This window comes from Cupressus sempervirens, chromosome 2 (assembly GCF_028749045.1).
Source record: "Cupressus sempervirens isolate cs-2001-9-10 chromosome 2, ASM2874904v1, whole genome shotgun sequence".
Classification (NCBI taxonomy): Eukaryota; Viridiplantae; Streptophyta; class Pinopsida; order Cupressales; family Cupressaceae; genus Cupressus; species Cupressus sempervirens.
Window position 1 is genome coordinate 712,234,745 of NC_143119.1, and position 25,887 is coordinate 712,260,631.

Consider the following 25,887-nt stretch of genomic DNA (forward strand, 5'->3'; position numbering starts at 1 on the left):
TTCCATGGCATCCAAATCATCAAGCTAAAACATGCATAAAATCAGCAAGATAAGCACGAAATTAATTAGCAAGAAAGAAAATGTCCACTTGATGATTGTGTGCCAAAAATGTAGGAGAAAGAAACTCCAATGTTGAAAAATTCTCAAACAAACTTGGATTTCTTCAAACTTGCAAAGAAGAATTCGAAATGAGCATCCAATGAAGCATTTTTCATGCCCAATCCCAAAAAATGTGCCCTAGAATTCCTCCCAACTTCAACATTTTTAATAAAAGCAAGAAAATGAGACATGGTGTTTCAAATCTACCCCAAGATGAATCGATTTTGCAAATGGAGAGCAAAAACGTGTTTGCCAATAACAAGATTATGCATGGAAACTCCAAAACGACTCTTCCTTAGCTAAAAACGCGATCAAAATCACCCAAGAATGGCCATTTTTGGTCAAAAACGTGACTGCAAATCACCATAAAATGAACAATTTTGGCATGAAATCAAACGTCTATGGCAAGAAAATGCCAAGGAATGCAAAAACGCCTCTCCTCCTAAGATTTTCAAGTCACACCATGGTCAAATCTAAGCATTTGAGTGAAAAACGGGTTCTTGAAGGATACACGCATGAAATTTTGCCTTCAATCTTCAAAAACGGATTTTACAAAGGCAAATGCATGCATTTGAAAGCAAAACGCACCTTTTAGAGGTGATTGCATGTTTTAAAAACATAAAATGGGCTTCCTTTAGTCAAAACGCACCTTTTAGGTGCAAAGACATGTTTTAGAAATGTGTTTTTTGACCATAAACGGGTTTTTGGGATGCATATGCATGTCCCATGGGCTAAACACACCTTTTAGGTGCGAAGACATGTTTTAAAAACTTGCAAAGTCAACCTCCAAGGCAAAACATTGCATATCTTCAACTTTTTTATGCCTTTACATGTTTTAAATGCATTTACATGCATTCTCTTTCAAAATGCATATTTCCTATGAGATATGCTCGTAGACATGTTGAAAACAACTTAAGTGGTGAATTAAGCACATGTCAATTTAATTTTAATGAATATCACTTAAATGGGACATAAATAATATTCACACTATCATATTAAAAATATAATGTGCAAATATCATTTTAAAAGTAATATTTGCTAGAGCATTTGATTTAAAAATCAAATATTAAATTGCACTATATAGTTAATAGAGTCACTTAAGTGAAAAATCAGAAAGCAAATTCAACTTAAAAATATAACATAAAGTGCACTATAGTTACTTTAAGTGAAAAATTTAAATGATAAAGTAACATAAAGTGAATTTAAGTTATATATTTCAAAAAGTAAAAGTCAAATTAAAATTATAACATGATATTTTTAATTCGTGCAGTTGCATCAAAAAGGTCCACTTTTTAGGCATTAAAATGGTCATATCTTTTGATTGCCAAATCTAATTAAGCCCTAAGATAGATCAAATCAAAGTAAAACCAAAAGCAATGACTCGAACAAAACCAAAGGACTAAAAACCAACAAACACACTTTAAAAATGAAAAAAATGACGTTTAAGGCGTCAAAAATCAAGCATAGGCTCGACAAACAGAAAAATGAAAAAGACTTGACGAAACCCTTCGGTAAAAGAATTCGTTATGCGAATTGGACTTGATTGATCAAGCAACATTAACCAATTGAATAACAAATTCAACTCAAAGAAATGTGAAACTAGTTTGAAAAAAAATTGTACTGTTACCTGCATTTTGTGGTGACAAAATGCAGGTCAACAAATTCAAAAGCCAAAAATAAACGGTCGATGAGTTCTAGAATAAAAGGCCGATGGATTCAATAATAATAAAGTATTGAAATAAGATGAAAATAATAATTTGCTCCTTATGTTTTATTATAATGATACTTTATTGTATTTGCATATATTTGTATGTGTACATACACATACATATATATCCATAATATTCTAAATATATGTATTTTGTGTATACGTTGTATTTTAAGTACACGTAGACATACATGTACGTCATATTTGAATATACGCATACATACATATATATGTATGTACATGTACAAATGTATGCAAAGACCATGGTATCATTATACTAGAACATGTCTAATATTAGAAGGATTTGAGATCAACCCAATTCATAAAGGTAACAATTGTCCTTAATTCGTTTCATGCTTAAGTGAATATATATATATAAAATGTGTTGACCGAGATAGCTCATGGTGGGTGCTTGGAATAACCTTGCTTGCTTAGTTCATTTTCCCCTGGCCAATGTGGTTTGGACTCATACATGTTGACTCAAAGGCAGGTTGGTGCCCACACACCCAATTTCCTCTCTGGCAATGCTTCCCCCAATTCCCTCTCTAGCAAGAAATTTACCATGGTAATAGTATATTTTAAAATCATTTAATGAAATCAAAATTTTATCATAACAATAACCATGTTATCTAACCATTTCCAATTTATATAATATCATAACAATTAACCAATATTTCTAACTCCCATGAAATCACAACGAATAACCAACACTTCAATTTCACATGAAACCATAACGAATAACTAATTTAACCAATTTCAATTCGTATAAAGTCTCTATTAGAGTAAAAAAGTATTTTTTTATTAACTAAATCATATTAATTTAATTATTAAGTCACTTATTATCTCTAGTTTACTTAAGCTAAACTTTAGGCATATAATAATTAATTCTTTTATTAATTATTATCATCAACCTAGGTTACTTACTTGTTAGGGTTTTGATCTCCTTTTATAAGGATTGATCTCTTTGCGATTTGATTGATTCAAATTTGATAATAGTAATCTCAATTTTGATCATTAAAAATTCTCATCTGTGGTTTTGGGAATTCTAGCCTCTGCAGCTTTTGCTTCTCTCTTTTTGTGACAGATGTTTGCATGCAGGTGATTTTTGGGAGTTGTGGGGTTGATCTTTCATCAAATTCAACATGGTATCAGAGCTTCAGATTGTAATGCCCCTATTCTATTTATGAGAAATTTGGCTTGGCTTTTAGATCTGTGTTTTTTCTTTCAAAGGGGTTCATTTTTAAGAGGATTTTTGTATTGAATCTGGGGGGGTCACTGATTTGCAGTGCACTTAAAGTCTAAACAGACATCACCGTTGAGCTCAAAGCACCAAAAACTCCTATTTTCATATAAAATTTGTACAATTTGAACACAGTTGGAATTTGAGGCAAAAAAAATTGCTCCCAGATTTGGCATGTTTCTTGAGGTGGTGACTTTATATTTTTTGGCATGAAAATCAAGATTTTTTGACATGCAAATCAAGATTTTTTGGCATGCAAATCAAAATGTTTTTGCGCCCAAACCGATAAATCTTGCACGTAAATCAAGACAATTTGGGTGCGAAATTGGCACACTTTTCGAGATAATTCTTGGTGCTATTGTACCTGCTTTCTGATGCATTTGGCACGAATCTCAAGGTGATAATTTTTCAATTTTGCTCTTCCAACGCTTTTTTGACCTACATGTGGTTTTTTGGCTGTAACTTGCTCATCCAAACTTCGTTTTTCACAAACGAGATATCGCTGAAAAGTTGGTTCCGAGCTCGTCGTGATGGTGTAGTTTATTTGGACTTTTGATGTTTGGTTGTCAGTTTATGCAGTCAAAATCAAAGGTTCTATTTTGCACTCAGGAAGTCATATCTTGAGGTATTCTATTTTCGAGATTCTGCTCCAGCCACATCCCATTCAATTTTTTGCTTTTTTGCATTCTGGTGGATATCTTGGTTATTTTAGGTCCAGAGATCAATTTTATTTCTTCAGATGATTTTTCATGGGTTGTACTTGTGTGCTAAAATGTTGAGACACTTCTATGAGTCATTATATCCAAAATTGCTCAAGAATGAGATCTCAAATGGTGACTCATAGCTCTCTATTCATGGAGTGCAAGGGTTTGTAATGGAGGCCCTCAGTTTCACCTAGTTTGTGCCCATGCAAGTACACTATAAAACGAAAGATTCAAAGAGGAAAAGCAAGAGTGCTAGTCCCCATGATCATCAAATATGCATGTAATCGAAGATGCAAGATAATCTAAATGATAACAATGCAAAGCAATAAAAGAAAGGAAATCTAATCTATGAAAGGAAATAACAATGCAAGATTAATCTATGAAAGCAAATATAACTCTAAGCTGATATGAAAATGCAAGGATGAAGCATGATGATAGAAGCCATGGATGCATGAGAGAAAAAGACAAGAAGAGAGAAGTTGCAATGAAGCTTCAATGTCCAAACCCTAATGCTCAAACTCCTCTAAAATCGCTCTCCAAACCTGCAACATAACAATACTATAGCAACTAACATCTATCCAAATGAGAAGGAGAGGGCTCTTTATAAAGGAAAGTGTGGAGATGGGAGGCTTCTCACAACCAATATGGGATAATAAGGCTTGATCCGTATGAGACAAAATTTCACCAACGAGAAAAGAGGAGTATTTGACAAGAAAGTGGAAAAAGGAAATTAAGGAATCCCACTTAGAAATATGTGCATTTAAGTCTAGAGGAAAAAAAAAAATATTTATTTATTTTTATTTAATTTATTTCTTTTTTCATCACAAAGAGATATTTAAGTGAGGATTTTATTTAATTAAAAGGGAGCAAATTCTTTTAATTAAATAGGAGCTATTTTATTTAATTAAAAGATAAGTTTTCTTTTAATTAAATAAGACTTAGAATAAGATGATCAAACCTTAGGAAATATTGAAATAATTAAATTAATTACAATTTGATCAAAGAAAATGATTTGAATTGATTCAATAAAATATTGCAATGCATTGATTCAGGAAATTGATAAATTGAAGAATGGGGGCCCATAGTCCAGGCGACCATTTTAGAGTGCATAAAGTACTATCTCTTGTATCACCCTTATGTCTCTTTTGATCTTTGTTGACATCCTTTTGTAATATTTTTGCAAATGCACTGAGATAAAGTGTCACTCTATTGCATTTCGGGATCTTGAAAATCTGTGTTTTGTTGTACTCGCACCATATTATAAAGTGCCTTGGGCGGTTTCATGTTGGCCATATTCACCATCTTCCTTTGTCAAGTGAGTGTTCCTTCCACGACATTAGCCTCATGATGTGTCAATGACATGTGTCATTATAGGTGTTTGTACTTCTTTTGCATTGTCGATGTTCCTGGTTCTTTTTTCTGTAGGAGATATTGCATTCAATTTTAGTGTTCATGTCTTACCTCTCAGCATTATAGGGAGGTTATGTTGGTTCTATTCCTTTCTTGGTTCGATGGAGGGAGCTATGTATTCACTATTTGATCATATGTACTAGGTGATTCCAATGGCTGGATACCTATGCATTTCGATGAGACGGATTATCTACCATATAGACATTCTTTCATTCCTATTTTTGGAGGCCATGAAGATATCTTTCATCTTCGATTGATCAACTCTTCAATCTTCTCTACTTGGTCATGTTCTATATAGTGGAGGTTCTTCAGATCAGCAATTTGGCAGTGTTTGCAGCTTCATGCTTCAATGTTGTTCTTCATGATCATCATTTTGTTCCTATATTCAGGAACATTCTTTCCATCTCTTTTTAGAGTAGGGTTTTTCCCATGTGGTTTCTCTATTTCTCCTCTTTATAGAGATTTGGTTGTGCTTGGGTACCTCATCAGGCCTTATTGTCGGCACCCAAATCTACTTTCTATAGTAGTTTCTAGGTTTTTAGCTACTCCCTAAGTTTATCGTAAAGGGGGGTGTTAGAGTAATAAAATATTTTCTTATTTATTAAATCATATTGATTTAATTATTAGGTCACTTAATATCTCTAGTTTATTTAAGCTAAACTTTAGGCATATAACAATTAAGTCTTTTATTAATTATTATCATGCAACCTAAGTTACTTACATGTTAGGGTTTTGATCTCCTTTGATAAGGATTGATCTTTTTGTAAATTGATTGATTTATTTTTTATAATAGCAATCTCTTTTTTGCTCATCAAGAATGTCTCACCTATGGATCTGAGAATTCCAGCCTCCATAGCTTTTGCTTCTCTCTTTCTGTGACAAGTGTTTGCATGCAGGTAATTCTTGGAAGTTATGGGGTTGATCTTTCATCAACTTCAACAGTCTCAACGACTATGACTATATAGAATAATTAAAATAAAACAAAATAGAGGATGTAACAAGCATCCAATTTGGATTGGTCTTTAATATCACTAGGAATATGATTTCTTCCTGAGACAAACAAGTCAAAATCTTGCCTAACATTTGTCTCCACTTTTGAACCTTTGAAGAGTAAAATGTTCAATTGTACCCATTAGCAACTTCAAAATCTCTATATGGTGGTACTTTCCCTGGGATAGAAAGTCTAAAATTGCTATAGTACCTTGAAGACGGGGCATATGCTAGTAGGTGCAATGGTGTGGCCATCTTGTTTCAACGATGAAGAAAGTTTCCTTCCACTCTTTTGAAAAAGGTTTTTTTAGGATCATTCTATCTTTTGTATTACAATTTTTATTTTCTCCAACATCGTGTCCATGCTATCATAAACATCCCCCAAGCATAGTACATTTGTATCAGCAAACCAAACCATAGACGTGATAGGGTTAGTGCATTCCAATACATATTCCACACAAATCCACCAATCGTCATCCAAGATCAATGGTTTGACCTTTTGGGCTGTCTTTGAATTTGATTTCTTCATTATACTCCTTTGATTGCTAATAACAATTTGACCCAATGCCTCAAACACCTTCACAAATTCTCTCATAACAATTGTGTCAAATGCAAATTGAGCCTCAACAACCTAAGAACATGTTAATAATAAGTTAAATAACACATTGAAAGTATGTAAATAACACAAATAGAAAAATGTATTCACTTATGTAAAACATGACCTAAACGAAACTAAATAAATTAAATTTACCTTCAACAATTTCAATCTCGAGAAAGTTTTGAAACTTGCTTGTAACATATGGTAATTCGTTACAAACATCTTGATCTCCCTAGCCTCTTGGTATATTTTTTTCACCCATTCTATTTACTTAAATAACACATTAAAAATATGTAAATAACACAAAAAAAAAAATTATTCACTTATATAAAACATGACATAAATGAAACTAAATTAATTAACTTTACCTTCAACAACTCCAATCTCAAGAAAATTCTAAAACTAGCATGTGACATATGGTGGTTCTTCACAAACATCTTGATCTCCTTGGCGTCTTGGCATTTTTTTTTCACCCACTCATTTGGGTGCCACTTGTTTGCACCATCAAGTTGAAGGAGTGTATGGTGCACAGTGTCCAAAATATTTGCCCCTATCTTGCCTTAACCAAAGCACTTGCAGCCCTGCAAATTTTTGCATTGTCTATAATTACATGGGCCACATTCTCATTTCTCTATGTGGTCATAGCTTCTCCTTCACAATTAACTATCCTCAAAAAGATTGCCCTGTTGAGAGACACCGCAATAACATTTATCAATGGACAATTTTTGTAATCTTTCCAGCCATCAAAAAACAATAGAAACACATGATTCAATCCAAGAATCTCTAATTGGTTTCAATTGGGCCTCTTAAAATTTCTTCTTTGTAATAAGGTGGTACACATCTTGATTATAATATTATATTACTTTAATGATCATATTTTGTATATTATGTAAATTAAGTAGATAAGATTGTTTCTATGATCTTCTTCAGTTTCTTATTAGAAATTTTATATTTTCTACATTTGTAAAAAAAATTATAATGATTGGGGTCACCCCAAAGCCCACCTAGTCAGCAAAGGAGGCTTAAGGTTGTTGATAATTCCCCATGGTCTTGGGTTCGAATCTGAGGACCTACTTCTTAAGAGGCATTGGTTTTGCAGGTGAGTTGGTGCATCCCTAGGGGATTAGTCTCACCCCAGCTTGCCTCCTGCTACTGGCCATTGAAATGGTTCATGGGGACACCCCCGGGTTAAAAAAATTATTATTATTATAATGATTGTCTTGATCATTTGTTAATACATTAAATAATTTACCTATTACTTCTCAGTAATATGGTATTACAGAAATACTTTTTTTCGAAAAAATGTATAATTTCTTATCAAAAAGATTTCTTTAGATTTTTTGAAATTTTTTCTAGGATTTGTTCAAACATTTGCAGGAATTCGTTTTAGGGTTTGGAGCATTTTCAAGAATGGCGGAATTTGTTTAAGCTCGTAGCTTGTTTTCTCTCTGTCGTGTCTCTCTGAGAAACTTGTATTTTTGTAAGCACCCATTATCGTGTTTTTTATCTGCTAAAAAAACCATGCACTGGTTTTGTCTTTTTCGTAAATTTTTGGAGCCATAAGCTGCAATTTCCAATGGCTGTTTTGTTGGCAAGTGATGTGAGCAAGGAACTTGCAAGCATTGAAAAGGAAGGAAACTTGGAAAAAAATTTAAAAGATCAATTGATGAAGATATCAATGACGGCTTTTTCTTAGGCAAAAGAAAGATCAAGAGAAAGATAGAGAAAAGGGCTAGAGTGCTAAGTAGAGCACTAGATAGTTTAAACAAGATATTGCCTATCCCTTTTACATTTCAGAGAAGTGAAGTTGTGGATAACTTAGACAGGGTGTCAGATGAGTTTGATACTCACTTTCAATCTCTAGAGAAAGCGGTTGGAGCAAGAGCTAGCAAGGTATATAAGGCAGAAAAAGGTTTAACAAGGTATGTGCTTCCATCACTAGTGATGCCAAGCTAGTTGATGAACACATTAAAGAAATTAAAGCTTGTATTTTTGAGGGTAGAAAGGTATGCATTCATCGTATAAATCAGTTTTTGATTAAGAGAAAACAGGTTTTGAAGAGGCCCTTAAACCATGTACAAAAGAGGACTAAAGATTTATACCATTACAGCCCATAAGAACAGACATGACAAAACCAGACAAGGCCAGCCAGAGAAAGACAACATCAAAAGGACAGGACCCTGTTAAGATTATAGTCTCTTTCGGATTGAAGGTTCAAAATATTTTCATAATATTAATATATTTATATGTACTTGTGAAATTATATATATATATATATATATAAATCAGATTAATATTGGTAAACATGATGGTTATCAAATGTGTGTCTATTGAAAGTCACCCTTAGGTGATTATTAGTTATATAGAGTCAAGCCCACAGAGGGCCATGACTCTCCATGGCATATGCCAAGAGAGAGTCATGTCCTTCCATGGACATTGACTTCCATCATATATATTCGGTATAACTTCGGTGACTGCAAGAAAAGGAAATCAATATTAAGGCATTTTTGATTACCAGTAGTCACTTAATTCAAATCGAATCATATACAGTTCAGTCATTGCATAAGTTAAACTAAATTCAGTCATTGCATATATTCTCAGTCTGAAATAATATATGTACATTTGTATGTGACAGTCATCCAAATATCGAAACTGATATACAAGAGTTCTGATTTCCTCTATAAAGATCTGAATACATATTTTAACATGGTATTAAGCCTCGTTAGAGGAAAATCATTGAAAACAAATTGAAATAAGGTTTTCTCTTATTATATCAATCAGAGTAAATTAAGGCTACAATGGTGAACGGGATCAAAGTAGAAGATAGATTGGAAGGGGCTGGAAACTTCTCTTCATGGAAAATACAAATTATAGCCTTACTTGAAGAACTTGAACTAGAATCCTTCATAGAAAAAAATCTAAAGATGCTTGAAAAAGAACCTGAAAGGACAACTTGGAATAGACGAAGCAGAAAGGCCAACAAGATTATAATCGATGCCCTTAGAGATCATATTCTTCCTTCAATAGTAAGATTGAAAACAGCTTATGAAGTATTTAAAACCATAAAGGATACATTTGAAATAAACAATGCAACCAAAATAATTACATTAAAGCAGCAACTCATGAACATGAAAATAAACAAAGGATACGCAATAACAACTTCTTAAGAATTTCTAAAATAAAGGATCAACTTGCCACCATTGGAAACAATGTAGACGAGTCAGCACTTTCTCTACTTGCTCTAAGAGGACTACCTATATCATGGGAATCATTCATCCAATGTATAGGTTGCCCTTCACTTCCAAAATTTGATCAACTAAGAATGGATGCACTCAAGAGGAGTCACAGCTAATATCAAGAGGAATCTACACAAATAAGGAAGGAGAGATCCAAGCACTATATACAAACTCAAGAAACAAAGGAAAGAAGAGTAAGTTCAAACCAAAGAGAGGAAATAGTTCTCAAAATCACAAGGAAAGAGATCTATCCAAAGTACAGTGCTATCAATGTGATAAGTTTGGTCACATTCGAAGATTTTGTCCAGAAAGGAAGGAAAATTAAGCTACCCTAGTAGAATCTCATGAAGTGGAAAATCATCTGCTCTATTTAGCCTTGTCAAGTGAATTAAATACAAGTAATAATACTTGGATAATAGATAGCGGAGCTTCAAGACATATAACTGGATTCAGAAATCAGTTTGAAACATTCAAAGAGTATTGCACAGAAGAAGTCACAATTGGAGATAATTCTACTTATCCAATAAAAGGAATTGGGAATTGCTCCTTACAAATAAAAACAAGAGAAACTCTTCAATTAAAAGATGTGTTATTTTGTACCAGGGATAAAAAGAAACCCAATCTCCATTTCACGTTTACCCGATCAAGGATATCATGTCACCTTCAATGAGGATAAAGTATTACTATGGCCTAAAAACTCCAACATAAAGAACGTCGTTACAATAGTATCAAGAGATGGAAGCCTATACAAATTAAGTACTAAAGCAAAACGACAGGCTCTAAGTCATGAAGTACATAAATCAATTGAACTTTGGCATAGAAGATTAGGGTGCCTTGGCTTCAGTGCCCTTCCTACCATAGGAAAAATCACTACAGGTATACCTAATCTCAAATTTGATAACACTAGTATTTGTAGGGACACGTTAATCTCCAAACAAAATGTACTAAAGACAAAACAAAGTCAAACGTTTTTTTTCCAAATTTTTTGTTGTTTTCGACTACAAACTATGCAAATCATGAAGATCAAATGCTGAAATTTTCAAAAAATTCCGTGATGTTTTTGATTTTTTGAAAATTGGTCAACTGTACAGTTTGTAGGGAGGATAGCCGCATCCGTATTTGTAAAGGGTGTGCCCTAGGAAAAATAAAAAGGGATATTTTCCTTTAAGTAAACACAAGTCTAAAATTGTACTAGAACTTGTTCACACAGATTTGTGTTGGCCCATGTCAACAACCTCACGAGGGGGATTGTTGTACTATGTGACCTTCATTGATGTTTACTCTAGAAAAACGTGGATATACTTTCTAAAACTTAAAGAATCTAATGAATTTTTACAAAAGTTCAAAGAATTTAAAGCCCTAGTGGAAAATCATACTGGAAAGAAAATAAAAACATTAAGATCAGATAATGGAGGTGAATACATATCCAACATCTTCAAAGAATTATGTATTTCTATTGGGATTAAGAGGGAGACTACAGTACCTTATAATCCTCAACAAAATAAGGTTGCAGAAAGGAAAAATAGAACTATTATAGAAGTAGCAAAAGCCATGATTCATGACCAACATCTCCCTATGTCTTTTTGGGCCGAAGCAGCAAGTACAATAGTATACATTCAAAACAGAAGTCCTCATGTAACATTAGAAAATGTAACTCTTGAAGAAGCCTTCACATGGAACAAACCAAATCTTAGTCATCTAAGAATTTTTGGTTGTCCATTCTACATTCACATTCCCAAAGAAAAAAGGTCTAAATTAGAAGCTTCCAGAAAGAAAGGCATATTAGTTGGCTAAGGCATATTAGTTGACTACAGCGAAACAACTAAGGGATACAAAGTATATATTCCAAGAGAAAAGTCTACTGAGATCAGTAGGGATGTTCTGTTTGACGAAGATATCGCTTTCAAAAACATCCCTAAACAAAGACGATGAGGAAATTGAGAATCAGAGGGAATTCATCATAGAAGATAATTATAATACTGAAAATCAGAGGGAGAACACTATAGAAGATAATTCAACTGAAAATCTAAGGGAGAGTCTTTCAAAAGAACGAGACACATCTGCATCTAATGTTGACAATGATGAAGTTTCAAATCACAAGAAAAGACCACTATGGGCTAGGAAAATGATTGAAGAGAACAATGTAGAACCAAATGAGATTTCTAGAGAAAATAGGAAAACAAGAAATCAAAAATGGTATGTTGCCTTAACAACAGAACTCACAGAAACAAAACCAACTAATGTTGAGGAGGCTTTAAAATGTCAAGCATGTAAAGATGCAATGGTAGAGGAATGTCAATCTATTCTAAAAAGTGATGTCTGAGATATTGTGCCCAGACCTAAAGACAAATCAATTGTATCTTCAAAATAGTTGTTAAAATCAAGTATGCCCCTGACGGAAGCATTGAAAAATACAAAGCCAGATTTGTTACAAGGGGTTTTTCTCAAAAGGTCGGAATTGGCTATGAAGAAACATTTGCTCCAGTTGCACGCTACACCTTAGTAAGAACGATAATTGTCATTGTTGCATCCGAAGGATGGAAAATACATCAAATGGATGTAAAGACAGCTTTTCTAAATGACATCACTGAAGAAGAAGTATATATAGAGCAACCTGAAGGGTTCACCACACATGACAGGAAGCTTTATGTATGCAAACTAAAGAAATCTCGCTATGGCCTTAAGCAAGCTCCCAAGGCTTGGTATGAAAGGATAGACAACTATCTCTCCAAGTTAGGATACTCTAAAAATGAAGTTGATCTGTCATGTCCCCTTCTCAATTTTAGTTTTGAGCGACAGAATTAATCTATCTCCACATCCAGATAGATTAATATCGACTTCAGGCAGGATGCTATCCAGTCACAAAAAGGGGAATTTAATTTAATATATTCCAGGACTTTATTAAAGGTACAGAGTTAAGTCACTTTAATGTTTTAAAGTTATTTACTTTATAAATAGCTTTAAGTGACTACAAGACGAAAATGACTTTTTAATCCCACATTCTTTGCACGTGGTACTTTTCCCTCATTCTGAGGCTATAAATGCACGAGTTTGCATTGGGATTAACAAAAAAAGTTTATAAATAAGCATTTTGAGTTCTGGTTGCTTTGATGTGACTGGTCTGAGATGTTGAGGACGAAACCCCTCAAGTCTGAAAACATAGAAGGAGCTGGACGACACCCCAAGCTTCCTCAAAAATTGCAGTACAAGATAATGGGCAGAAATCGGCAATAAGGAAGGTTAAATGATTCAAACTCAGAGTCAGGTATGGAGTACAGGGTTTAAGCTTGGTATTTTCTGATCTATTGATTTGTGTTTATGTTTGAATCAACTACTCCAGCTTGCATTAGAAAAAGAACAATGAACTAGAAGACACAGTGAGCATACCAGATGTGGTGGTGCCATTCGAATCACATTTGCTTTAATTATTATTCAACTGGACGTCATATGTGTGGAGAAAAGCTTTCACGTGAATTAGATACAGTCTAATGTTATTTTTATTGGACCCGAAACTGCTTGGTCACACCCAGAATAGGGTCTTTTTCGAAGGTAGTGAAGTTTGGTTGCCGGCAGATACTAATCATTGCACGTCTCAATATTAGCAGTTGTCTCCACTGGACGGGTCGTGAGCCATTAACAGTGAGAAGAGAATTCGCATCTTTGTTAATAGCAACGTGGGAAGGTCAAACGCAGGGGGTTGCTAGAACGCGCGGCAACATTCTCAGCACGAGTTCGCTACAGCAACTGTATCTAGGAGCTTCCGCAAGGCAAATAAGAAGAAGGCTAAGGCATTGTGGGCACTCGGGTAAGCTATAGCATTAACCACAAGGATAGTCGGATAAGAGAAGGTGTTTTTGTGCATTGACGAGAGCCAGCTCAACCTTCAGTTGTGTTCAACGGTATTCTCCAGCAAGTCGGGTCTGTGACCATTCTTTCCCTGACTTTGTTTTTTGGTTGTATGCTATGTTCTGATTGTTAGACATTACTGGAATAAGCAATTCGTTTCATAACTTCTTATACCCGCTGAGTTGGTCTACACTGTTATCTCCGTGGGGTATCACTGGTCTCCATAGTTAGAATTGCATTTCCGGGTGGATTCTTTCAATCCAGTATTTGTGCATTGTCTTTATCAGTAATTAAATTCCAGAATTACCTTGTTGTTGGGGCATGTTAATGACTGATGGATAACTGTATGATGTAATGTCTTTTAATCACTATTCCATGATTGTATGGCAATTCAAAAAAATACATCAGAAGTGTAAATCCTGGAGTTACCATAGGCGGCTATGAACTGTTTGACATATTTCCTCCACAAATTTACAACAGCATTTGCCAGTATTTAGGTACAGAATGTTATTAGTTTATTGAAATGTGTGGTTGGTAATAGCTCAGTATATTAGATGATCCTAATATATACTTCAAAATATCCAATGACAACATGTTAATTCTTGTTCTTTATGTTGATGATTTATTGATAACAGGTGCAGACCACCTTATAGCCAAATGCAAACAAGACCTCATAATTGAATTTGACATAAAGGATCTTGGATTTCTACATTATTTTTTACGTCTAGAAGTGTGGCAGAAAGAGAAAAATATTTTCCTAAACCAAGGAAAATACACTACTGATATATTGACGAGATTTGGGATGATGGATTGTAAGCCTCTTTCAACTCCAATGGAAACTAACCTTCATAAGCTTAAAAGTGAAGCAACTGATTTTGAACCTGTAGACCCTACTCACTACTGTAAAATTGTTGGATCTTTTATGTACCTGGTAAATACACGACCAGATATTTGCTATGCTACAAATGTGTTAAGTCATTTCATGTGTGAACCCAAGAAGATCCATCTAATGGCTGCCAAGCATATTTTAAGATATCTACGAGGAACATTGGACTCGGACTAAAGTATACAAATATAGAGTTACAACTTCAAGGGTTTCCTGATTCTGACTGGGCAAGCAAATCTATTGATTGTAAGAGTACTACAAGATTTTGTTTTAGTCTTGGATCAGCTATGGTATTTTGGTTAAGTATAAAACAGTCAATAGTTGCTCAAAGCTCTACTGAAGCTAAATATATGGCTGCCTCTATGGGAGCATGTGAAGCCGTATGGCTAAGGAAACTTTTATTTGGACTATTTGGAAAACCACTAAAGCCCACCATAATCTACCGTGACAATCAAAGCAGCATTAAACTATCAATTAAGTCAGTTTTCCATAACACGTCCAATCACATAGAAACTCCTTACCATTATATAAGGGACATGATGGACAAAGATGTTATCAAATTGTTATTCAGTGGTTGTGCGTTGCATTCATTACAGAGTTTGTAATTGATGTCAACATACTGGTTATTTTGTGAAGACTAACAGAGCAACAAATAGGGATTGGCTTTGTGCAGTCCGTGGATTGAAGATCAGCTTATGTACACTTGGGATAATGTTCTAGAGTATGTCTAGATGCTACAGTTAATAGCGCGTACAGAAATATGAAGACTGGACAAAGTTATGATGGATTTGGTGAAGGCATCTTTCAAACAACGTTTCTAAAAGTGGGTATTGTTGTTTGGATTGCATCTCCTAACAAAGATGGAATCTGGTTGAGCGAGCTTAGACAGAGATTGAAATGTTGAAGATGTTGTGGATAACAATGCACATTCAAATGATCAGCTAGAGAAGAGTTATGAAGACTGTGAGTCAATAGATTGCTTGTAATTGTGAAAAAGATTGTAATATTGTAATGTAATATCTTAAGTTGGTCCTATATTATTATTATTGAAAATTAGGAAAGCCTCAAAGCTGATTCAATAATTTATTCTAGGACTTGGTATAAAGGAAAGGACATTTCCTTGCGGTAGAGTGTGGAATAAAAGTGTGATATACAGTCATATCTATGTTATGTATTGTGTGAATTTACATGCGAATATCTATTGGATCAGAGAAGGAATTGGTACAGTTGAGGCACGGTGAGCTTACAAGGAACTGTATTTGGCAAAGAAGTTTTTATTTGACAATTGTTGATGTACACTTGTATTATTCAGTGAGGACAGTACTGAAGTTGTTTAGACAACGAGTCCATCTATTTGCCTTTCAACTCCTAACAAGATTGGCACAACTCCTAACAGAGTTGGAATCTTCTAATAGGGATTCAAAGTCTCCTCATAAGTACTGATTGTATTTCATTGACTCCTAACAAGGTCCATCTTTTCATAGGGAACATTTATATTAGTACATCATCTTGTGGGTACCACATCCCCACTGGAGTTTTTCCTTTGATCAAGAGTTTCCTTAGTTAACAAATCTGGCGTTATGTGTATGGTTTTCTTTCTATGGTTGTTGCATTGATTGTCTACATATTTTAAAATTAATAGGGATATTGAGAGTTGTTTTAATTGCATAACTGATTCACACCCCCCCCCCCCCCCCTCTCAATTATCTTGGTGGACTATACTTTCCAACAATTGGTATCAAAACATCAAGTCCTTAAAAGAAAATCTTAACAGCTTAAGGAGATCCATGGCATAGTTCAGGAAAAAAAATCTAAAGTTTGATGGAGTTAACTATGATAGTTGGAAGGAAACGATGAAGACACATTTGCTATGCATGGGTTGGGGTTATTAGTTGATTAAAAGTAAAAAGATGTGATTGAAGAAGACAAGCTTGAAGGTTGTGCTTTGCAAAGTAAACTCGAAGGTGATAAACATGCTCCAAAGGTTAGATTACAGAATTGGATATGCTTATTTCAAGATGCTAAAATGATCGAAGATGAATCTGTAAGAAGTTATTTTGGTAAAACAAGAGAGATTGTTACAAGTATTAAGACTTGTGGAGGAGAGAAATCTGAAGATGAAGTTGTATGAAAGATATTGAGGCAATGACACTTAACAGAAATTTGATAAAGAACCACCCTATTGAACAAATCATTGGAAGCAGAGACAAAGGAGTGATGGAAAAAACAAAGTACAAGAAGAACTATACTTAATTTCTCAAGTTGAACCTAAGAATGTTGATGAAGCTTGCAAAGATGATTATTGGATTAAACTTATGAAGGAAGAAAGAGAGCAAATTGAGAAGAACAAAATATGGGAATTGGTTCCTAGACCTAAGAATAAAAATGTTATTGGAACTACATGGGTATTTAGAAACAAGATGAATGAACAAGGTGAATCTGTAAGAAACAAAACAAGATTGGTATGTATTCACAACAGCAAGGAATTGATTTTGAAGAAACTTTTACACCTATTGCTAGATTAGAGGCAACAAGAATGTTTTTGGCATATGCAGCTAACAAGAACTTTTGAGGTTTATCATATGGATGACAAATCAGCTTTTCTAAATTGAGAACTTGAAGAAGAGGTTTACATTGAGCAGCCTGATGATTTTCCTTTGACAGATGAAAATGATATGGTTTGCAGATTGAAGATGGCATTGTATGGACTGAAACAAGCACCTAGAGCTTGGTATGCAAGATTAGACAAACAATTGATAGATTTGAGATTTGTGAAAGGTAATGTTGATAGTATGCAATGTCCCCATTTTTAGCAAATTCCTGCAGTTGGCTTGGTCAGTTCCCCATCGCGACCCTCGTGAGTTGACAATGGCATTTGAGGATCTCAATTGGGGAGTCATAGGCCTCCCAACAGCCTATGATGTGTTTTCGCTCCATTTGAGGGACTTACTATTTATTGTAAGTCAAATGTTGGTTCCAATAAGCTCAGTTGAGTTAGAGGAATTGAATGATGCTTTCAATTTTTATTCAGGCTTCTGATTTGAGCTCCAAGAATCTTAGAGGGAGAGTTTATTCATAATAAGTCACCCCGTCAAGTTCATTCATCATCTTTCTTGATCAGGATCACTCTGTTGCTGTCAGATTTCGATACTGAGGCTTCTACAATTGTTTTTGCAAGACGGGTGAATTATTATGATTATTCATCTAAATATGTTGAGGTTGCTAATTTTGTTGGTGTTGTATGTTGATCACCTCAAAATCATAGCTCATCGGAACCAGGTCAAAAAGTTTTAAATTGTGGGCACAAGAGAAAGTGGCCTTGTGTGTTAGAACAATATGTTATGGTGGAAAAGGTCATTTTTGGAAGCCAAAAGCAATAAATAAATTTTATATTTTAATATTGTGGAGTTTATTTGGGAAACTTGTGCCATTTGGAGATTATAAATATGAGCCCATTTGATGAGAAAAGCATCCGATTGAGTATTTTTTGTCTTTGTTGTCTTTGTGACATTCTTGAGATTCTGATATTTGATGCCCTTACTGAAGTAAAAGGGTTGAGTTTGAGAATCTAAGAAGTGTTTGGCAATTCATAGTTGAGGTATTATGAATTGCTTGATCTGAATTATATAATTCTCCTATTGTGTTGTCTGTGTCTAAGGAGATCGATTTTGTTGGAGGTAATTGTGAGATTTGTGAAGTGAATGGTTGTGGATTTATTGCCAACCTGCAAGCTGATTTGAGGCCACAATCTGAGCATGGTAAACTGCTGGTTAGCAATCTAGAGGGAAGTTTTGTAATCATTTCAAGCACAATTGGCATTTACCAAGCCAATACATCTCTTGGGAGGCTAGGCGGCATTTCCCTTTGGTCTTGTGATTTGAAATTAAGCAAAATAGTGGTCACGGGTGTGTTTTCAAGGGTCTGCGCTGAAGTTTATAGACATGCGATTTATTATCTTGGCCTGTCATTCCCATTTGAGAGAAAACGTTTCATATCTCCAGCCTGCAAATTTATTTTTTCAAGGGCTGCAGTTGCATAAGAAGAACCCACATGGGAGCAAGGAGGATATACATTTATTTCACAGGCCTGCAGTTAATGTTTTTGTGGATCGGTTCATTCTACAAGCTTGTGGACATTGATAAATTTCTGCTAGAGGCAAGATTAATCCGCATTGCAAAATAAGGTTCCTTTGTATTTGTTTTGGCCATGTAAAGATAAATCTGAAGTATTAAATTGCAATGTTTCTTATTGTTGCATAATAAAGATACTCAAATTTCTTGTGATTATTGAGAGTTGTATCCTACAGAAGCATCAGTATTTGTTTCAGATTTATCCATTATATCTAGTGTATGCATCTATCCATTTAGAATTCATATGCTCTAAAGATTATGGTTATTAGTCAAGTGTTCAACAAAATGTCAAACTACTGATTAGTGAAGGAAATTGATGTTGTTTAAAGTATAACCAAGTCGGGTTTATTACATAGTTGTTTAAGTTTTAGCTTCGGTCGGATTGATTCGATCTGATATACATTATTGTCATTTGTAATCATCATTTCCTATATATACTTATCCATGTTAATAAAATATATTATTGTATATAATACGTATATATATTAGTATGTATATATATATATATATATATATATATTGTTATACACATCATTATTATTCATGTTAATATAATATTATTTAAATGATGATTACACCATAGAGACATGTCTCCTTGTCTATTATTTATATGAGATCCAAATCTGGATTTGGAAATCATCAATAATGTCGACAGCAAAAAGTGTATCAAGATGCATTCCGTCAGTATTAGGATGTATGTCGTCGGTATCAACCGACAGGGTGTGTATCGGGATGTATGTCGTCGGTAGATATTGTGTAGCCGATGGGTCCTTTCAGGAAGGTTCTTGTTATGTAACCGACGGGTCCCTTCGGGAAGGTTCTTTTTATGTAGCCGACAGGCCCTTCGGTAATTGTCATGTAGCCAACTTGTGCCCAACGAGTTCCTTCGAGAACCTTCCGTAAGGCCCTTCGATGAGTATATATACCCCTTTCGGGAAGCATTGTATTCGTCTTATCAAGCATAATGTAATGTTTTGGCATATGCAAATAAAGGAAGAAGTTCTGTTGTTCTCATCTATAGTCTGTACGCATTGATTCCCTTACCTAGTACAGTAAACATTTGGCGCCGTTGCCGGGGAACAAACCCAGGTCACCTGCATGACAGGCGGCAATACTCACCACTAGTTGGATTTTTGTTGTGTCATCATAGGGAGACGACTTTTCTTTTTGGGGGGGATGATTTCGACAGCAAAAAGTGTATCAAGATGCACTCCGTCAGTATCAGGATGTATGTCGTCAATATCGGCTAATAGGGTGTGTATCGGGATGTATGTCGTCGGTAGATATTGTGTAGCCGACGGGTCCCTTTGAGAAGGTTCTTGTTATGTAGCCGACAGGTCCCTTCAGGAAAGTTCTTTTTATGTAGCCAACAGGCCCTTCGGTAATTGTCATGTAGCCGACTTGTGCCGACGAGTTCCTTCGGGAACCTTCCGAAAGACCCTTCGGTGAGTATATATACCCCCTTCGGGAAGCATTGTATTCATCTTATCAAGCATAATGTAATGTTTTGGCATATGCGAATAAAGAAAGAAGTTCTACTGTTCTCATCCATAGTCTGTACGCATTGATTCCCTTACCCAGTACGGTAAACAAATAACAATGGCTATGATTCTACATTTGCAGAAACAATCCATGTTACTCAACATGGTATCAAAGTCAGGTTGTAAATGTAAAATAAGTGCAGATTTAAAATAAGAATTGACTCCAAAGTACTGAGCTTGAGCATGTTAGAATCTATGGAATCAGTTCTGATCATATGAATGCATTGTATTAGCTTGTGATCTAGCACCCAGTCATTTGAAAGCAGCGATAGACAAATGATACACATCACTCAGCATACGCAGATATAATACTCAAAACAAATAACATGGAACAAGACCATGGAACGAGGATAATGAGTCAACGACAAGGAGTAATGTTATAGAGAAGCCTGATAACCTTTATTTGAACGCTGAATGTAGCAAATAGCGTCTACAAGCTGAAACAATATACAATGCTCAAGTGGTAGTCGAACTTACCACATCATCCTATTTGGAATAGACACTGTGTCGTCATGATATTTGGAACAAATAAGGCAGTGTTAAAACTTGCAAATATGTGATTATATACATGGATGGTCAAAAGAAGAAGACAACATGCCACGAAGGTTACCATGTCATCTGATAGTGTGGAAGGTTGAAGCAAGATAGGTGCTATCAAGCATTCAGAAAGACATCTTTTTGAGTTGAATATGTGTGAGAGAAATGATGGCAAAACGATGTTCAGCATGAACATTCACAACAGCAGTATTCGATCAGAAACATCTATTAGTGTAAACACAGCGATGGTCAACAAACGCATATCATTTGTTAAGAGACAAATATGGGTCAACATATATTGTGAATCAAAAGACAAATAAACTATTCAAAGGCGTCTATGGAGTTATGGCAATAAAGTTTATAAGCTAATCATTATAAATAAGGTTCCAGTGATAGATATATTTGGAGATACATATGTGGTCAAAGAATGAATAAAAATGGGATGATGCGATGAAGTGCTCAGCCATAGCAATAGACAGCAGCGCTAATTAAAATAAAAGCACCATGGTAATAATAATGAGGAAGATTTACAAGGTTTACGGTGATTATTAGCATGAGCCATGTCAAGGTACCATCGGGTGATTAAAAGACAAGGCAGCAAATAAATGTACAAAAGCCAATGATAACATGACAGTCATAACCAAATTGGAGCAGTGAGTAGAAATGTAATTCAACAACATAGGAGGAGAGAACGAACACTTAAAGGATCATGACGACTTGTAGTGTTGGAGATTGACAGCAGCCATATCAATACCCAGTCAACGTTGATTACAGATATACCATTGAGGCGTCCCAACATGTTTGAACAATATATTTTCGGTGTTGAAGGAAGTCACGATAAAGGAGCAGAGACATGTCTGTAAAAAGCAGTGCCACAACATATTCAGGGCCACGTCAGAAATGAAGGAAAGGTTGTGTGATTACAACATTGAAGATTGATTCATTAAGTTTAAAATCATCAACTTTGTAATTCAAATAGCATACAGTAATTTAACTACAAGTTATATTTAGGAGCAGCGGGTCACATTGCTTTTATATAACTAAAGGTGTGCCTTTTGAAAATGAAAAGTCATGACTTGTATGGGATGAAAGCATAAATAAAAGCTGACAAAGAAAAGAAAATTCACATTTCCATTGGGCGAAGATAACTTGCCACACCACCAAAGTACCCAACCATATGAATGGTATATAAATATATTATATGATTAATAACACCTATGAGTTTAGAAAAGGTATGTTGAAAGACAACATATAAGGTATGCATTATTCTCATTTTTCACTTTTATGCAATAGATGTTTAATATTTGAATGAGATTAGGTTTATATTTCATGGAAACCAATATTATCTATTAGGAGAAAATAATTAATTCCAAGTAGTATTATAATTTCTAATATTATTATAAGAATGTGATTGAGATCAAAAGTTGGATTTGTTTTGATATTATAGACCTTTGTAAATTATTTTAGATCTAATATAGTCAACAACTAATGTTATTAAATGTGTTGATGAGAACTCTGGTACAAGTATGTGGTGGATAGGGAGTGTGCATAGGGGAGGAGTAAAACACTCACATTGGGGTAATATGAAAACTCCATGTAGATCATTTCCGAACTCCAAATTTTCATCAAATCATATGGTAGGAAGGATAGTGATGTAGCAAAGGAGAGATTTTGAAGGTCGTGAGATGAAAAATAACTGAGTCAAGATGAAAGTGTATAAATGATAAGTTGATAAATGTGTGGAGGAAATGATAAAGTGATAAATGGTTTAATTTGGAAGAAAATAAAATCAGCAAACCAAGGGATATGAATTAAACCCATTACATTCCTTTCTATAATTTTAGAAGAAATCTTCTGGAGGGCATTATCGTTTGTCTACATAAGTATTCTCTTTTGAGTATAATTTTAGTATCATATTTTGTAATAAAAGTAAATCTCTCTTATATTTTTTATGAGACCTATGTGCCTTGATCTTTTCCTCCGAGAATGTTATTACAAGAAAAAGAGGGAGATTGAGAATCAGAGGGAGGTTGATATTTCTGGTAACCTTGAAAGAGAGGGAGAAGACTGAGGATGTTATTTAGTTAATCTTCAGTGATCTCGGTCTTATTGATTAAGAGGGAGTAAACAATGTTGAGATGGATTTCTCTAGTAATCAATAAATTGTCACTATCAAGAGGACTGTGATTCATACATTGTGATGATGTGATTTTAATGGGCCTCTGCCTCTGTACATCATGAGGAAATAATGACTTGTAAATGATGTCACTTATATTTATAGAAGTTACTATAAGGAAATTTGAGTTGTTGTGAGACGTTATTGAAGTTTTTAAGAATTCATTTGAACCATCTACGAGTCTCTCCTTGATGAATGAAGCTTGACGTATGAGCTATAGAGTCATTCATGTGGCATAATCATACTTAATCAAATTATTGGAGTATTATGGACGAATTTGATAAAATATAAGGACATGTTCACCTCTACTATTAAACTAAATAAATGTTTGGACGAAAAGAACAAGTTGGAACTTAGAAAGGAGTTGTCATATTTGATACAAAATTGTTCAAATAATATAAGAATGAGTGGAAATTTTACATTGTAGGGGGAATAATAGTCAATGTTCCATTCCCACTCGAACCTTATTTAGAGGAGAAATGTTTCATTCTCAAATAATCTAAAACAACAATTTCTGAATCTTCATGTGCAGATAAGTTCTTGTTTTTATCTTTTACATTTATCTACTCTTTGTAGTCTCTCTCTTATTTGTAATTCTATACATACTATAAGGGTTATTTGCTTTGATCTTTTCCTTTATGTTTGAGGATATTCTTACAAGAAAAGAAGGTTGGTACTTTACATAAGCTACCAAATATTATGCAGACTCAATCTAATAATAGTAGCTCCAAAGACCCTAATGATCAAGATGGATAAAGTGAGGATCTTGAAAAAAACATCCTTGATGATTGAGATTATGAGTATCCTTCTATATTAAGAGGGAGTATGACACTTCTTTGAAGGCAACACAAGAGCTTGGAGATTGATACTCAGATGGATTCTAGAAATACATGTGTGTGACTATATGGTTTGATGTCCCTACACTTGAGTGCATCATGAGGAAGTATTGACTTATCACTAGAAAATCGGAAGATTAATATCAGATTTAGAGTAATTTTGACAAGAATCCTTGGGGGAAGAGAAACTCTAAGGGAGTAACTAGAGGACTTGACTTCCCAGGATCATTGTTCATAGGGAGAATTTTGAGGTGCAATCCTTTGTAAACAATATCTTCTCTATAAGGAGAAGTTCTAAGTGAAATTCCTTGTAATGCATTTTTTTTGTGAGAGAGAATTGTGATGAAAGCCTTTGTACCACCCTCTAACTGAGTTTATGGTGGTTACTATTTCACATATGATATGTAATGAAAGGTGACAATTTTTCATTGACATATATAAACAGAAAGTAACCATTGTAACATAACGATCTTATAAATGGTAGACCTATTATCGTGACAGACTTCATTAAATTGTTGTCCTCGAGTGTTGGAATTCATGATAACGAACAGACAAAAGGTAACCATTGTAAGGTGGTGATCTTATAAATGGTAGACCTGTTATCATGGTTCTTTGGGCCAGCTTTTGCCAAACACTATGACAACCAACTCATCATGGTTCTTTGGGCCAGATTTTGCCGAACACAATGATAACCAACTTGTTATGGTTCTTTGGGCTGGATCTGGTCGAACACCATGACATAGTTACTATTATAGACCACACTTAAGGTGGTGTTTAAGCTTATATTAAAGTTATGGAATTTAGTTCAATTGTGTGTTATAAAAGGTGAGATGATATCTCTTCATATACTTGAGAGCATAATGTGTTCTATATCAATCCTCCTAACTAAGAGGGAGTGTTAAAGTTGTAGCTTTAGTCGGATTGATTCAATCTGATATTCATTACTGTTATTGGTAATCATCATTTCCTATATATACTTATCCATGTTAATAATATATATTATTCTATCTAATACATATATATTATATTATATATATTATTGTATATAATATAATATTATTTAAATGATGATTACACCACATGAGACATGTCTCCTCTCATATTTATATGAGATCCAAGTCTGCATTTGGAAATCATCAATAACAACAGCTATGATTCTACATTTGCAAAAACAATCCATGTTACTCGACAATAGTAACTTGTATCTAAGAAAAGATGATAAAGGATTACTAATTGTTGTAGTATTTGTGGATGAAATTATTTTTGGAGGCAATGATGAAGCAAAGTATTCTCAAAAGAAATGAAGAAAGAAGTTGAGATGAGCATGATTGGTGAGATGAAGTATTTCTTGGGATTGCATATTGTACAAAACAATGATAGTATTTTCATATCACAAGCTAAGTATCTTAAAGACTTATTGAAGAGATTCGGTTTGAAAAGTTGTAAACTTATTGGAACACCTATGGTAACAGGACAAAAATTGTCTAGCAAAGATGAATCCCCTACTATTGAGCAGAAAAAGTACAAATCTATGATTAGTGGATTACAATATTTGACACACACTAGACCTAATATAGCTAATGCAATTGGAATTGTGGGAAGAATGCAAGCAAATCCTAAAGAGACACATTATGTAGCAATAAAAATAATTTTTAGATATTTGAAGGGTACACTTGATTATGGATTATGGTATGACAAATCATACATTGATGTTGATTGGGCAGAAAGCGTACATGACAAAAAAATACTAGTGGTGGAGCATTTTTCTTGGGAGGAAGATTGGTTTCTTGGCTAAGCAAGAAATAGGACTATATTTCACAGGGTACAAAAGAAGCAAGGTATGTTGCAGCAGCAAACAGTTGTAATCAAATTATATGAATGAGGCAAATGTTGAAATACATTGGGATTGAGTTTACAAAGCCTTTTATCATACATTGTGATAACACAAGT

The 25,887-nt window shown here is 34.3% G+C and overlaps 1 protein-coding gene across 3 annotated transcripts in view; it reads right to left on the reverse strand.

The window, feature by feature from the left end:
- LOC149575362 (2-oxoglutarate (2OG) and Fe(II)-dependent oxygenase superfamily protein) overlaps positions 1-25,887 on the reverse strand; it is a 221,279-nt gene that overhangs the window by 160,336 nt on the left and 35,056 nt on the right. Inside the window, exon 2 of one of the 3 annotated variants that reach the window (XM_089815133.1) lies at positions 7,118-7,432. The exons of 1 other annotated variant lie outside the window; for it this stretch is intronic. In XM_089815133.1, coding sequence (XP_089671259.1) covers positions 7,118-7,186 — 69 coding nt within the window. In that variant the 5' untranslated portion in view covers positions 7,187-7,432. Of the gene's footprint in view, positions 1-7,117; positions 7,433-21,622; positions 21,740-25,887 lie in introns of those variants that run through there. One more of the 3 variants, XM_089815132.1, reaches the window with a different exon arrangement.